The sequence below is a fragment of the Elephas maximus genome, chromosome 1, assembly GCF_024166365.1.
Source record: "Elephas maximus indicus isolate mEleMax1 chromosome 1, mEleMax1 primary haplotype, whole genome shotgun sequence".
In the NCBI taxonomy this organism is placed as follows: domain Eukaryota; kingdom Metazoa; phylum Chordata; class Mammalia; order Proboscidea; family Elephantidae; genus Elephas; species Elephas maximus.
In genome coordinates this window covers 146,739,900-146,755,971 of record NC_064819.1, presented here as the reverse complement: position 1 = coordinate 146,755,971, position 16,072 = coordinate 146,739,900, and the positions used below count along the sequence as shown (strand labels likewise).

The window sequence follows — 16,072 nt, the reverse complement described above, 5'->3', positions numbered from 1 at the left end:
CCCGCTTTTTATTTATGGTAGTTATTTCAAGTTTCCTTTAAAAATAATTGCATTGACTTAAAGAAATATTAAGAAAATAAATATATAGGAATATGCACATATGGCTGAAATTTCGATGATGCTATAAGACTGACTAAAGTTTGGGAAACACTGCACTAATCTATTTGGTCAGCAAATAAATACAAATGTCTATTACGTGCATGACATTGGTTTAGCCATTGTTAAGGACAGAGAGAGAAGTTCAAGAAAATGTTCATAGGAAGCCTATTAGAGGAGGAAATTAGTTCAAAATGAGGTATTCACTTTGAATCCATCAAGGATTCACAGACAAGTTAGCATTTGAGCCAGGACTTGAAAGATAGGTAGGTATGATTTAGATGTGTAGAGACAGGAAAAGCCTTTCAAGAGAGCGGAAGCATACCAATATAGACCTGAGCAGTGGACATCCTCCATATCCTGACTGCGGTGGTGGTTACATAGGTGTGTATATATTTGTTAAAGCTCAATGAAATGTATACTTAACATGGGTATACATTATTGTATGTAAATTTTACCTTAATAAAGTTGATACAGTATCTTTGACCTATGCAATAAAAGTATGGGTCAAAGATCATTGAAGTTGCAGGCATGGAGAGCTTGGACAAGGGCTGTTATAAGTTGAATTGTGTCCCCCCAAAAGATATGTAGAAGTCCTAGCCCACCTGCCCACCCTCCCCCCTCAACCCTCAATGAACTTGTGAATGTGGTTTTATTTGGAAATAGGGTCTTTGCAGATGTAATTAAATTAACATGAGCTCATATTGCCTAATCCAGTATGAGTACTATGCTTATAAAAAGAAAAGAGGAGACACACAGGGAAGAATGACCATGTAGAGATAGAGGCAAAGACTGGAGTTATGCTACCACAAACCAAGGAATGCCTGGGGTCACGGGAAGCTGAAGAAGCTAGTAAGGATCTCTCCCTAGAGCCTTCAGAAAAAGCATGGCCCTCCTGACAATCTGAATTAGACTTTTAGCCTTCAAAACTGAGAAAATAAATTTCTGTTGCTACAAATCACCCAGTTTGTGGTAAGTTGTTAAGGAAGCCCTAGGAAACTAATACAGGTGGTAAACACAATAAGGAGAAAAAACAAATCACTATTTAAAGACAAGTGGATCAATGTATTTATTTTCATATAATAAATTCTCAGTATAAACTGTTAGCTATCACACAAAAATATTAGCTCTTAAACTACTTAAGAGTTTTATTTCAGACAGAGAATTTATCAAAGGTTTATCTATTTCATGGATTGAATTGTGTCCCCCCAAAATATCCGTATCAGTTTGGCTAGGCCATGATTCCCAGTATTGTGCAACTGTCCACCATTTTGTAATCTGATGTGATTTTCCTACATGTTGTAAATCCTATCTCTATGATGTTGATAAAGTGAGATTAGCAGCAGTTAGATTAATGAGGCAGGGCTCAATCTACAAGATTAAATTGTTTTAAGCCAATCTCTTTTTGAGATACAAAAGAAAGAATCAAGCAGAGAGACATAAGGAACTCATACGACCGAGAAAGCACCACCCAGAGCAGAGCAAGTTCTCTGGACCTGAGGTTCCTGTGCAGAGAAGCTCCTAGACCAGGGTAAGATTGATGAAAAGTACCTTCCTCCAGAGACAACAGAGACAGAAAGCCTTTCCCTGGAGCTGACGCCCTGAATTCTGACTTCTAGCCTCCTAGGCTGTGAGAAAATAAATTTCTCTTTATTAAGGCCACCCACGTGTGGTATTACTGTTACACCAGCCCTAGATAACTAAAAAACCCAAGCAAATCCACTGCCATCGAGTCGACCCTAGAGAACAGAGTAGGACTCCCTCATGGGGTTTCCAAGGAACACCTGGTGGATTTGAACTGCCGACCTTTTGGTTAGCAGTGGTAGCTCTTAACCACTAGCCATCAGGGTTTCACTACATAACTAAGACACCTATTAAAATTCAACATCCTGTTCCTATCCTTTCCTACAACTGGAAGCCCTAACTAAGCAACAAAAACAGAAGCACCCACACTTTCTGCTTTCAGAATTTAACAACAACAAAAAAAAGAGTTGATTGTACTCAATACTTAGATACTGTGTGTTAGCAACGAAGAAATAACTGTTTTAGCATTAATGTTTTTAACCTTTAACTGGCTTTGATGATCTATGCTCTTAAAATTATTATTTAAGTATATTTCCGGTAGCTTGTATCACTTTCATAGTTGTAAGAATTCATTATTAGAAAAGGCATATCATTCATGGTAAAAACAATGCCATCATCAAGACTTTACTTGTTGCAACTTTAAAATGCCATAAAATCAGTAACTCAACCACAGAATCAAGTTCAAAACATGAATTAATTATTTTTAAAGAAAAGCATCAAGAGACCAGGAAAGGGGGAAAAAAAAAAATCTTCACCATAAATTAATGAATGAAAGCTCATGAAGACCCATGTGCATTCTTAATATTAATATTAATAATAGAAGCCTTTTCCTGAAACCAGTGAGAGTTGCCACTAGATCTTCCTGCTCAAGCATGAAGCATACTTCACACTTAAAACTGACTTGGTACTTAAAGCATAACGCATGAAATTTTAGAGCTGAAAAGGAGACTCAATAATCACGAAGCATAGCAATTTTCAAATTGGTGTTCTATGTAATTATATTCTAGGAAATGTTAACAGGTTGGCCATGAGAAAATAGGATCTCGAGCCAGGTAAGTTTAGGAAATGCTGTGATAACCTTCCCCTGGAGATATACACTGCATATTAGCATAGTGAAGGTTTGAGGAGTCCTGCAGTTAAAAGCAAATCAAAAAGTCATTTAACTTGGTTTAACCCAGTGTGCTCCCAAATTATTTCCTATGGAACACTGTTTTGGAGCAATGAACTTATTAACAGCTTTAGAACAATGTTCAGGAGAAACATCCATTTGGAAAACTCTGACTTTGTCAAATTCCCTTAAGTAGATAACAAAATTGAGGCCACCTGATTAGTGGCAGAATAAACTCGAACCTAAATCTTATTCCAGCAGAGCTCTTCCTACTACTTCAACTACAAAATAGGTCTCTTTTGACTATGTACAGTGACAACATTTAATTTACATCTAACAGTTTGTCACTGGCATCACATTTTCTGGTTTGTGTATTAACTTAGGTGTTTTAATTCTTCCGGCAAGAATTGGGTCCCCAATAATCAGGCCCATCTGTATATTTGCCATTGCTTAGCAATTCTGAGGAATGATTTAGAGTGGTGGCTGAAAAGTAATGACTAAAATAAAGCATTTAGCCTGCACGTGGACAATTTCTATTAGCTCAACTAAATCACTGTATTGCCTATCAGGTGGTGAGTTACTTAGGACAAAATGTTTACATATGCTATCCATAAACAGACCTTAAAAGTAGCCCACATTAATTCTGACATATAAAATTAAAATACAAGATCTTATACCTGCGTAGAAGACAAGCAGTCAACATGAGTAGGAATCGGCTCGACGGCAATGGGTATATATATATATATATATATATATATATATATATACACATAGTTCAAGGCTTGTTTTTCGGCAAATAAGCTCTTAAACCCATTGCAGTGGAGTGGATTCTGACTCACAGCGACCCTGTAGGACAGAGAGCTGTCCCATAGGGCTTCCAAGGAGCGGCTGGTGGATTCGAACTGCCAACCTATTGGTTAGCAGCGTAACACATAGCCACTGCGCCACCATATTTGTGTGATCATAAAGAAAAAAAATAATAAAAGCAAATTGCTTTAACTACAGTCTCCAAATCAAATTTTTCCAATCCTTTTATTTCTCAAATTCCATAGTACTCTAAAATTGAGTAAAAATCAAAACACAACTGACATAGCTTTAAAAAAGTAGCTGATTATGTGTACCCCTTCCCCCAGCCACCCCACCAGGGTAAGTAAAAAATGGAGAAAACCGAACAAGTAACTATTGTTATGTTGCAACTTTAGGGCTTGGAAATCAAAGGTGATAATTCTTAACAACTTCCGTAAGACTAATCCGACTTCCTCTTAATAAACTTCCGTACTCCCTTCTAACCCCCTCCCGTGAACATTTACCATAGCTGACATTCTTCTCTCCTCAAAACTAAGAGAATCCAGAGTCAGTGAGGCGACACTACGCACTGATTGCGCCAACAAAGAGGTTATTCCCCGCGCCTTTACCGCAGAGGTGCGACCTGCCCCACAACCTCATGCCCAGCTCGTCCCCGGCTACCGGGCGCTCCGGACCCACCCCTGCCCAGGGCGGCCCATGCGCCTCCGCCCGTCGGTCCCCGCGCAGCTCCCGCATCCCCGAAACCCAGAGGGCGGCCAGCGGCTCCGCGGCTCCAGGCGGGGCCGGGACGCGACAGCCCGACGCCACAGTAAGCCCGACTCCAGAATGAACCAGTCCGAGGAGGTCGCCTTGGACCGGCGGCCCGCCTCGCGACCGCACTGGGGGCGGGGACGCTGTTACCTGCCCTGGACTTGCCCGCTCCCGGCCGGCGCCGCTCTCCTGGCAACCGCGGCAGCTACAAGGAGGCCGGAGCCGAAGGGCCTGGTGACAGCTCCCAGAGTGCACCGCGCTCGCGGCCACGCCGGCGTCGACGTCGACCGCCCTAGATCTCCGCCCCCAGCCGGCTCCTCGCCTCCCAACTGTCGCCACAGCGCCCTCTACCTGCCATTTCGGGTAAGCGACTTATCGTCATGAACCGCAGAAAACCCAACCCCAACCCGTTGCCGCCCAGGGGATTATAGCTGCCCCACAGGGTTTCCAAGGAGAGCCAGGTGGATTTCAACTGCGAACCTTTTGGTTAGCAGAGGGTAGTTCTTAACGACTACGCCACCAGGGCTCCTAAACAGCAGAAGTGGGGCGGAAAAGAGGCTTTTAGTAGGTGTTTTCAACTTGCCAGGGCCAGTCCCGTTTAGATGCAGAGTATGAAGCGAAGTGAGGAATTGAATAAGCTGGAGGATTCCGCCTGTATGAGTTACTCGAGGCCCGAGATTAGGAGACAAATAGTTGCAGCTATTTTGAGGCTAAAACTCTAAATCACTTCAAGTTACTCAAAGGAGGATCGCACCATTTTGCCTAGACTGTGAGCCAGAACAGACTTGAAGGCAATGGGTTTCGTTTTTTTGGTTTTATAGGGTCAAAATATGATGAACACTTTTTTTTTTTTTTTACAATAAGTGGCTTCATATAAAATCTAAAAACCACTAACGATAATCAAACACCATGAGGGGCATATTATGCTAAGAATGTTAAATATTTTAATATAATGTATCAATATTTTAAGCCTTTAGTAGCCCTGGAGATTATAGGTGGATGATGATAAGAGGAGTTGAAATCATTGTTACCTGATTGGGGTCTGTGCCCTGGAGCAGTCGAGCCAATGAAACACACTCCAAGTCAGAAAGAGAGAGAAAGTTTAAGGAGATGTATACATCATCCGCGACCGAGCAGCAACACAGGCTGTCTCTATGGAGTCCCAAAGAGCAATTTTACATTAGAGTTTATATAGAATCTTACAAGGGTTAAAAGTGTCTTTGTAGTCTGAAGATGGCCTGGCCAGAGGAGTTACTCATTATAGTATCATGACAAAAGACTCTTTATCAGACTAAGGAGACACATGCCCACATCTCTTTATCAGGCTAAAGATATATGTATCAGACACCTGGGCTCTGATTTTCCTGGGGGGGGGGGTCGGTTTAAGTCACAGGTGGTCAGACAGAACAAAACAAAGTTATTTGCATCAGACTAAAACAAAGAACAAAGTCATTAGCATTAGATCAAAACAAAGTCATTAACAGAGGTCTGTGAAGGAGGAGGCAGGCAGAGGAAGGAGAAGAATTTATAGGTTCATTATGGCGTTATGTCAACCTCTTAGTTGCCCATTTTGAAAAAGGAGAAAACATGCTGGGGTGTATTGGGATCACAATTACCCTAGACGTAGATGAATTATTTGAGATGGAATAGTAGTAAACTCAATTCTCTGAGTTGTTACCTCGATCCATGATTTCAAATTACTGTGATAGATACACAAATCTGTGCAACAGATGTCTATCAACATAAAACACCCAAATAATAATTTTAGAATAATAGTCTTAAGCTGGTATCTTTGAAGAAGTGGATTTATTTATTTGGAAATGTTTTAATATTTTTGGTGTGTGATAATTATGACCTTGAAATTACAAAGCAACATCAATAAACATAGAATCTTACATATACAAGTCATGATTGCCTGTTTTTAAAAACTAACAGCTTCTTGCTGGTGAAAATGGACACAAAAGGAGAGAGGAGGGAGAGAGCAGGCTGTCTTATTAGGGGGAGAGTAACTGGGAGTGTGTAGCAAGGTGTATATGGGTTTTTGTGTGAGAGGCTGACTTGATTTGTAAACTTTCACTTAAAGCACAATAAAAATTATTTTAAAAAACTAACAGCTTCTTGTTTTTAAAGAAGTCCTATTGTAACACTACTTATATTTTAATATTTAAAGTGAACTTATATTTTAATAATTCCTAGTTCCCAGTTAGAAGTATTTAAATTATACTAGGTCCTTTCCTTCACTATGTCAACATTTCCAAAATTATAGTAATAGCGTAATATTTACACTTCCCTGCGTCAGTTTTTACTGTATAGTTGGAATCATCCTCACTTCCTTTTTTTCAAGAGTTATATGAATGCTTAATCCTGTAATTCAACATACTGAGCTTCAGCCACACATCCTCCTGAAGACCAAACCCGTTGTGGTCGAGTCCATTCCGACTCACAGCGACACTATGAGGCACAGCAGAACTGCCCCACGGGGTTTCCAAGAAGGAGCTGATGGATTCCAGCTGCCAACCTTTGCTCCACTCTTCTGAATAGGTAACAGAAAACTTTATTACGTTGCATTTTTTTTTTCTGGCAACTGTTTCAGTCTTAGAGAGATCATGTCCAAGTTGAGAAGGAACGCGAAGTCAATCCTTGACATTCGTTGCCTTGGATGGAGATAAACTACCAATCGACCCTAGTTCATAAAAAAGAGAACAAAGTAAAATGGATTTAGGGTGGGTAGTTCTGCTCTGGAAACCGTGGTGGCAGTGGTTAAGAGCTACGGCTGCTAACCAAAAGGACAACGGTTCGAATCCACCAGGTAGGTGCTCCTTGGCAACCCTATGGGGCAGTTCTATTGTTCTTCTAGGGTCGCTGTGAGTCCGAATAGACTCGACGGCAACGGGCTTGGTTTGCGTTTTTTTAATTCTACTCTTGGGCTCCCTGGAAACCCTGGTGGCTACTGGTTAAGTGCTATAGCTGCTAACCAAAATGTCCGCAGTTCAAATCCACCAGGCACTCCTTGGAAAAACTATGGGGCAGTTCTACTCGGTCCTATAGGGTAGCTGTGAGTCTTTTCTTGGGCTTCACCGGGTGGTGTCCACCTGCATCGCCTCCCTCTATGATCTCCCTCTCTTCATGTCCCATCCTTACCCAAGTTCGCCAAAGAGGTGTACCCCGAAATAATTTTTGTTTTCATTTTCAGGAAGACTAACGCTCCAGGCCACGCCCATGAGTAGCGGCCTCATAGGATAGCCTAGCTCTCCCCGCCCACCTGTCTCAGCATTCCGTGCAAGAGCGCACGCCCCTCCGGTCCATATTCCTCGTGGCGCGTTCTCCGCCCGGCAGGTGGCGCTGTGGGCTAGGAGGCCTCTCCAGCAGTGCGTCCGATCTGGGCGGGCAGCTGGGCCGCCGCCGCTCCTGCTGCATGTGCAGCGGGTCGGCTCCCGGTGACCCGGTTCGCCAGAATCTCAGGCTCTGTCTAGCCTGGGGCGGGGGCTCCCGCCATGACGGCGACGGCGGCCGCGATGCGCATGTTCCTGGAGGTCAGGAGACGGCTGCAGAGCGCGCTGCTGATCGTGGGGTAAGGCCTGGGGCGGGCGTGTGGGCATCCAGGCGCGGTGGCCAGATGGCTTTTCTGTTGCCCCGGGGTCTCCGCCTCCCTCGAAAGGTCGGGTTTTGAGTTTCTTCTTTCGAGTTGCTAAGAGCCTCTCGTTAATGAAAGTGGAGCCCTCCTGCAAGAGTAGTACTCCGACTGGTAGCCTCGGAATCATCTGGGAGCTTTTTCGAAATGCAGTTTCAGCCCCACACCAAACTTTCTGAGTCGGAATTATTCCCGGATTCAAATGCATATTAACGTTTGAGGAGCAGTGATGTAAAATACTGCTGGCAGTGACCGGGCGTTTTCCAAAGTAACAGTGCAAAAAATGGGTTGTGTGGTTCTGTTCCGGACCCTCGTTATGGGATCAGTTCCAATGTGCGAGCTTCCTGTTTTGTAAATACCTTCTGGTCTTCTTGCCCCTCGCCGCCTCTCCACCCTTCCAAAAAAGAAAAGAAAAAAATACCCAGCTCGCTGCAGAGAAACTGATACAGTCATTCAATTAACGTGTGTTCAGTGAGCGAGTAACAAAGGTTGGGGACTTCTTATTGGAACTCATTCTTTTATCCTATCCCAAGTTCCAATGGGAAGTGTGCAAACGTTTAACTCGTTATTCACTACACAAACAAGAAACTTACAAGAAAAATACTCCTTTTGCTTGGCAACAGTTTTAATGGTGTGTAGTCCCGTCACCTATTTTCCTGAGACTGCTGTTTCAAATAGAGTAAGTTAGATGTTAAAATCCTCAAAATGTCATTTTTATTATATAGCGCCACTCCGAGGTAAATTGATGCTTAGCTTTTCCTCTTATTCTTAAATCTGGTGTGGCAGCTTTAAATTTGACGTGAGATCTGGGTTGTATCCTTGCTTTCGCACAAGCATAGAATCATTTAATTCTAGTTTATTAAATTGTAAGGAGCCCTGGTGGCGAAGTGGTTAAAGCGCTTAGCAGCTAACCTAAATGTCGGCGGTTTGAACCCACCAGCCGCTCTTCCGCAGATGTGGCAGTCTGCTCCTCTAAAGATTTGCAGCCTTGGAAACCCTATGGGGCAGTTCTACTCTGTCTTATAGGGTCTCTCTGAGTCAGAATAGACTCCACGGTAGTGGCTTTGGTTTCTTCAATTGTAAAATGGGTATGATATTTATCACTATATCTATCAAACTATCTAAAATGATGAGTTCACACAAATATCTCCAGTTCCAGTCCATCTTGTAGGGTTTTTGGAAGCCTCAATAAGATCATGTATGTATAAGACTTAGTTAAATTTAAAGCATCATGAAAATATAGATGACTTTATATTTCAGATCACTTTAATTCCTGAATTTCAGCTCCAGAAAAGATTTTTTTTTTTTTGTAATTTGTTGGTTTCTCCAATCCTCCCCCACCATGTACTAGAGGAAGTGACTGTGCCCAGCATCAACAGGTGGATTCATGTGTGCCTTTATTATTTATACATAATATAATATTATTTATTCTGCTGCCAGGATCCTAGGCAATATTACAGAGTCCTGGCCACCTTGCCCTTTCCCTCCTCCTGGTGCCACCTTCTCTCTGGGGCTGGTATCTGAGCTCCCCTGTACTTGTGCACAACCATGCCATTCCTGAAACCTAGGAACCCTCTGAAACTTTAAAAATATATTTCATATATATTGCTCACTTTATTCTTTAGCAGCTCTGATTTTTGCAGATGATGAGTGTTTATCGAGATATAACTTATATATAATAAAATACACAGATGTTGTGTTCAGTTTGATGAGTTTTGTGGAATGTATACATCTATGTAAGCACAAACCAGAATAAGACACAGAACACTTCTGTCACTTCAGGACATTCTCTGGTGCCCCTTTTAGGTGAGACTAAAAATTAGCCCTGCTAAGGTCCCTGGGAGGCACAAGAGGTTTGCCTCAACTGCTAACCTAAAGGTTGGCAGTTAGAACCCACCCAGTGGTAATGTGGAAAAAAGGCCTGGCAATCGGCATGCATTAAGATTACAGCCAAGAAAAGCCTATGGAACAGTTCTACTCTGTAACACATGGAGTCACCGTGAGTTGGAATCGGCTCGATGGCAACCAGCAATAAGGATAGATGCCTTTTATTTTATAAGAAACTGCCAAACCGTTCTCCAGTGTGGTTGTACGAGTTTACACTCCCACCAGCAAAAGAAAAAGAAAAAAAAGAGCTCCAATTGCTTTACGTTTTCACCTACATTTAATGTTATCAGTCTTTTTTGATTGTAGCATTCTAGTGGGTATAAAGTGGTACCTCATTGTAGTTTTAATACGCATTTCTCTGATGACTAATAATGTTGAGTAGCTTTTCATTTGCTTTTTGGCTATTTATATGTGTTCTTTTGTAATGCGCCTGCTATGATATTTTGCCATTAAAAAAAAAATCAGGTTGTTTGTCTTATTATTGAATTGAAAGAGTTCTTTAATTTGGAAACAAGACCTTTCTCATACGTTTGAAAATATGTGGATATTTTCCTCCCAGTCTGTGACTTGCCTTTTCATTTTCTTTGTAGTGTTTTTTGATGAGCAGAAGAAAAATAGTTTTAATGAAGTCCAGCATATCATTTTTTTTAAGGTTTTTTTTTTGTGTCTTAAGAAATCTTACCTCAAGGCTTGGAAGATTTTTTCATATATATATATATATTTTAATAGAAATTATATAGTTTTAGCATTTACATTGAGGACTATGAGCCATGTCAAATTAACTTCTGAGTTTAAAATGAAGTAGACATCAGAGTTCTTTTTTTTTTTTTATAAGGATATCCAGTTGTTCATCAGCATTAGTTGAAAAGACTATCATTTCCTCATTGAAAAAACTTAGCATCTTCATCAGAAATCAATTGACTATATTTGTGTGGGTCTATTTCAGGACTGTTTGTTCTATTCTACTGATGTTTTATCTTTCCTTAAGCCAGTATAATACTGTATTGATTATTGTTGTTATTGTTAGGTGCCATCGTGTGGGCTCCAACTCATAGCAACTCTACGTATGACAGAACAAAGTGTTGCCTGGTCTTGTGCCATCCTTACAATAATAGGCATGTTTTAACACATTGTTGCAGCCACTGCATCAATCCATCTCATGAGAGTCTACCTCTTTTTTACTGACTCTCTACTTTACCAAGCATGATGTCCTTCTCCAGGGACTGTCCCTTCTGGTAACATGTCTGAAGTAAGCAAGACAAAGTCTTGCAATCTTCACTTCTAAGGAGTATTCTGGCTGTACTTCCTCCAAGACAGATTTTGTTCATACTTCTGGCAGTCCATGGTATAGTCAATATTCTTTTCCAACGCCATACTTTAAATGAGCCAATTGTTCCTCAGCCTTCTTTTTTCATTGTCTAGCTTTCCTGTGCACAGGAGGCGATTGTAAACCTCACCGCTTGGTTCAGGTGCACCTTAGTCATTAAAGTGATATCTTCGCTTTATAAGATTTTAAAGAGATCTTTTGCAGCAGATTTGCCAATTCAAAAACAGCTACAGCCATAATTGACGGGAAACTGCCAGAAATTCAAGCCAGATTCAGAAGAGGACGTGGAATAAGGGATGTCATTGCTGATGTCAGATGGATCTTGGCTGAAAGCAGAGAATATCAGAAAGATGTTTACCTGTGTTTTATTGCCTACACAAAGGCATTCAACTGTGTGGATCATAACAAATTATGGATATGGAAATTTCAGAGTACTTAGTTGTGTTGATATGGAACCGGTGTAGATCAAGAGGCAGCCATTGAAACAGAACAAGGGGATACTGTCTGGTTTACAATTCGAAAAGGTGTGTCAGGGTTGTATCCTTTCACCATACTTACTCAGTCTGAATGTTGAAAAGATAATCCAAGAAGCTGGAGTATATGAAGAAGACTGTGCCATCAGGCTTGGAGGAAAACTCATTAACAACCTTTTTTTTTTTTTTTATAATACAAATGACAGAGCCTTGCTTGTGGAAAATGAAGAGGACTTGAAGCACTTACAGTATTTTTATACAAAATAATGCATGCCTTCTAAGTTTGTTTGCCAGCTTCTCCCTCCCCTCATGAGGTGTTTCCATAAGTACCACTATGCCAATTTTTGCATGTTGCTGTAGAAAAAAAAAAATTTGCATAGCGCTTATAAAAATACCTCTTGGAGGGGAGGGCACAGTTGGCAAACACAGAAGGTGTGCATAATTTGCATAAAAATACTGTACTAACAGATCAAAAACTACAGTCTTCATTATGGATTATACCTTAACACAAAGAAAACAAAAATTCTGACAACTGGAGCAATAATCAACATCATGATAAACGGAGAAGATACTGAAGTTGTCAAGGATTTCATTTTACTCAGAGTAACAATCAGCAGAGAGTAGAAACGCCCCATAGCATTTGGAAGGCTGTAATCTTTATGGAAGCAGACTCTGCCATATCTTTCTCCCATGGATCCATTAGTGGTTTCATATCTCTGACCTTTCGGTTAGCAGCCTGGCACTTTAACCACTGTGCCACTGAGTTCCCCTTCACAAAGTAGCAGCAGTCAAGAAATCAAATGACTGTCTTGATTAGTGTACCTTTAAAGAAAGTCTTGAAATCAGGTAGCATGAATTCTCCAAATTTGTTCTTTTTAAAGATTATTTTGAATATATTAGAGCTTTTGCATTTCCATATAAATTAATTTCTAAGGAACCTTAGTGGTACAGTGGTTAAGCACTCGGCCGCTAACCAAAAGATCAGTGGTTTGAACCCACCAGCTGCTACATGGGAGAAATGACCTGGCAGTCTGCTTCCATAAAGATTGAAAAAAAAAAAAAAAGATTATAGCCTTGAAAATCCTGTGGGGCAGTTCTCCTTTGTTCTACAGGGTCGCTATGAGTCGAAATTAACTCAATGGCAATGGGTTTGATTTTTAGTTTTTGTCATTTCTACAAAACATGCTTGATGGGATTTTGATTGGGATTACATTGATTCTACAGTGAATTTGGGAAGATGGCCTTCTCAACAATAATGAGTCTTCTAAACCATAAACATGGTAAATCTCTCCATTTATTTAGGTCTTTAATTTCTCTCAACAGTGTTTTGTAGTGGTCAGTATAATGGTCTCACACTTGTCTTACTAGATTTATTTCTAGGTATTTGATGTTTATGATTCATTGTAAGTGGCTTTGTTTTTTTAAATTTATTTTCCAATTGTTTGTTGCTAGTATCTAGAAACAGAATTTTTATATACTGATTTGTATCATGCAAACATGTCAAATAATTATTATTGATTCTAGAAGATTTTTTTTTTTTTTTAATATTCCTTAAGGTTCTTTTTATGTACCCAATCATGTCTTCTGTGAATAATAATCATTTTACTTCTTTCCAGTCTGTACATCTATTATTTATTTTCCTTTCAGTATTTTATTGGCTTGGACCAACATTCAGTAGAAGTTGTGAGAGTACACATCTTTGCCTTATTTCCATTCTTAAGGAAAAACATTCAATGCGTCACCATTAAGTATGATGTATGCCATGGGTTTTTTAAAATTAGGTAGAGGATGTTCCCTTCTAATAATAGTTTCCTGAGAATTTTTATTAGGAATGGTGTTAACTTTTTTCAAATGCTTTTTCTGCGCCTATTGAGAGAGATGATTATATTTTTTTTCCTTTAACTTTTAATATGGTGGATTCCATTGATTGAGATTTAAATGTTAAACATTTTACTTTCCTGAGATAAACCTCACTTTGTCATGATGTATTACATTCATATATATATACACCGTAAACCTGTTGCCGTTGAGTTGATTCTGACTCATAGCAACCCTATAGGACAGAGTAGAACTGCCCCATAGGGTTTCCAAGGAGTGGCTGGTGGATTCAAGCTGCTCACCTTTTGGCTAGCAGCCAACCTCATAACCACTACTGCACCACTAGGGCCACACACACACACAAACACATTTCTTTTATGGCTTATTAAGGATTTTTTTTTTTTTGACCTATGTTCTTGAGGGATATTGGTCTGTAGTTTTATTTCTTGTAATGTCTTGGGTTTTAGTTTCAAGGTTATTTTTTCCTCATGAAACAAATTGAGAAGTGTTTCCCTCCCTATTTTCTGAGTTTCTATAAGATTGGTTTTATTTCTTCCTTAAATGTTTGCTAGAAATTATAAGAAAAGGCATCTGGGCCTGGGATATTCTTTGTAGGGTGGTTTTAACTGCAAAGTCTATTTCTTTGATATAGAGCTATAAGGCTTTCTACTTAATCTATCAATTTTGATTGTGTTTTTTCAAGATTTCTGTTCATTTCCTATAAGCTGTTAAATGTTGTATAACGTTGTTTATAATATCCCCTCATTGTCCTTTTAAAGTAGTAATTTCTCTGCTTTTGTTCACGATACTGGTAATTTGTTTTCCTTCCTCTTTTTAGTCTAATCAGTTTTGCTAGGAGGTTGTTAATTTCATTTATCTTTTTAAGGAAACAGCTCTTGGCTTTAGTACTTTTTCTCTATTGCCTCTTTGTTTTCTATTTTATTGATTTCCACTTATTTTTATTATTACCTTTCTCTTACTTTCTTTGAGTTGGCTCTTTTTAGTTTCTTCTCATAGAAGCTAGGATTTTTTATTTCATACCTCTCTATTTTTCTAATATAGGCACTTAAGGGTTTAGGCACTTAAGGGTATACATTTCCCTCTAGCTACTGCTTTAGCAGCATCCTATACACTTTGATATGTTGTGTTTTCATTGCTTTCAATTTGTAAGGTTTTCTGTTTTCCTTGGGATTTTTTTCCCCTCCAGCCCATGGTATATATTTCTTCCACCCTTTTACAGGTGGTCCTTGACTTACTACGGGGTTCCGTTCTAATGATTCTGTCCTAACTTGGTTCTGACATAAGTTAAATACCTCTTTTTTTTTTTTTTTAAGTTTTTATTACTATTGCCTTTTATTATCAGTATCTTTATAAATCTGATCTTTATTTGTCTTTGAATGTTGGAAACAGTACATATAAACATAAACAAATTATACACTGCAACATTGTAGTAAATATTACTAGGGATAAGATGTAAAAACAAACAGGTGGTTGTAAGTACAGTTCATCGTAATGTGAATATGTCATAAGTTGAAGATTACCTGTACTTTCAACCTGTTGTGTCTTTATATGTAAAGTTTTTTTTAATAATTTTTGTTGTTGAGAATATACACAGCAGAACATAGACCAATTCACCAGTTTCTACGTGTACAATTCAGTGACATTAATTACATTTTTCAAGTTTTGCAACCATTCTCACCCTCCTTTTCTGAGTTGTTCCTCCCCCATTAACATAAACTCACTGCCCCTGGACTTTCCTATCTAATCTTTCCAGTTACTGTTGTCAATTCGATCCTATATACTCTTTCCTTTTGAGTTGAATCCTGACTCACAGTGACCCAATAGGACAGAGTCGAACTGCCTCATAGGGTTTCCAGGGCTGTATCTTTACTGAAGCGGACTTTTATCTGCACAGTGGCTGGAGGTTTAGAATCACCAACCTTTTGGTTAGCAGTTGAGTGTTTTAACCACTGTATCACCAGGGCTCCTTGACCCCATATAGATAGGTCTTAAAACAGCATGATACTCAAAGCAGGCATTCTTTACTAGTTAAGCTAAACTATTGTTTGGTTTTAAGAGGACTTCAAGGGATATTTTTTAGTTTAAGGTTTAAAGATTATCTCAGGGCAATAGTCTCAGGGGTTCATCCAACCTCTATGGCTTCAGAAAATCTGGATTCCATTAAAATTTAATTTTTTTTCTGCATTTCCTCCCTTTTGATCAGGATTCTTCTATAGAATTTTTGATCAAATTGATCAGTAGTGGTAGCTGGACACCATCCAGTTCTTCCGGTCTCATGGCAAAGGAAGCAGTGAGGCAATTAGCCACAAATTCCATTTCCTCCTCCTGTTCCTGACTCTCCTTTGATTTTCAGGTATTTTTTGAGCATGGCCTTTCTTAACCCATATGCAAACTTCCTCCATTCATTTCAACTCAGTCCAAGGGCTCGTGTGTAAATGTGATGTGTATGTACATGGGGAATGGTGTGTGTGCGGTGTAATATGTGGCATGTGTGGGGTCTGATATGGGGAATGTGTGTGTATGTATATGTGGTGTGTGTGTGTGTATGTGTCGTGGGTAATGGGATGCTA

The 16,072-nt window shown here is 39.8% G+C and overlaps 3 protein-coding genes across 11 annotated transcripts in view; 2 read left to right on the top strand and 1 right to left on the bottom strand.

Annotated features, from left to right (window-relative positions):
- Positions 1 to 4,585, bottom strand: part of DOP1A (DOP1 leucine zipper like protein A) — a 106,265-nt gene extending 101,680 nt beyond the window's left edge. For 2 of the 3 annotated variants that reach the window (XM_049896219.1, XM_049896209.1), the window contains exon 1: positions 4,496 to 4,585. The gene's annotated coding sequence lies outside the window, so the exon portion shown is untranslated. The remainder of the gene's footprint in view (positions 1 to 4,495) is intronic. The other variant, XM_049896200.1, reaches the window with a different exon arrangement.
- Positions 3,490 to 6,774, top strand: LOC126070060 (uncharacterized). The gene is made up of 3 exons (XM_049873857.1): positions 3,490 to 3,493; positions 4,104 to 4,708; positions 6,690 to 6,774. The coding sequence occupies exons 1-3, from the start codon at positions 3,490 to 3,492 to the stop codon at positions 6,705 to 6,707; spliced, it is 627 nt and encodes a 208-aa protein (XP_049729814.1). The 3' UTR covers positions 6,708 to 6,774.
- Positions 6,775 to 7,574: 800 nt separating this feature from the next.
- UBE3D (ubiquitin protein ligase E3D) overlaps positions 7,575 to 16,072 on the top strand; it is a 318,973-nt gene continuing 310,475 nt past the window's right edge. For 3 of the 7 annotated variants that reach the window (XR_007518703.1, XM_049896368.1, XM_049896358.1), the window contains exon 1: positions 7,581 to 7,916. Coding sequence is in view for 6 of the 7 variants with exons in the window: in XM_049896368.1 (XP_049752325.1) it covers positions 7,840 to 7,916 (77 nt within the window). In the remaining variant the exon portion in view is untranslated. Of the gene's footprint in view, positions 7,917 to 16,072 lie in introns of all 7 variants that reach the window. The other 4 variants (XM_049896351.1, XM_049896344.1, XM_049896325.1 and 1 more) reach the window with 3 other exon arrangements.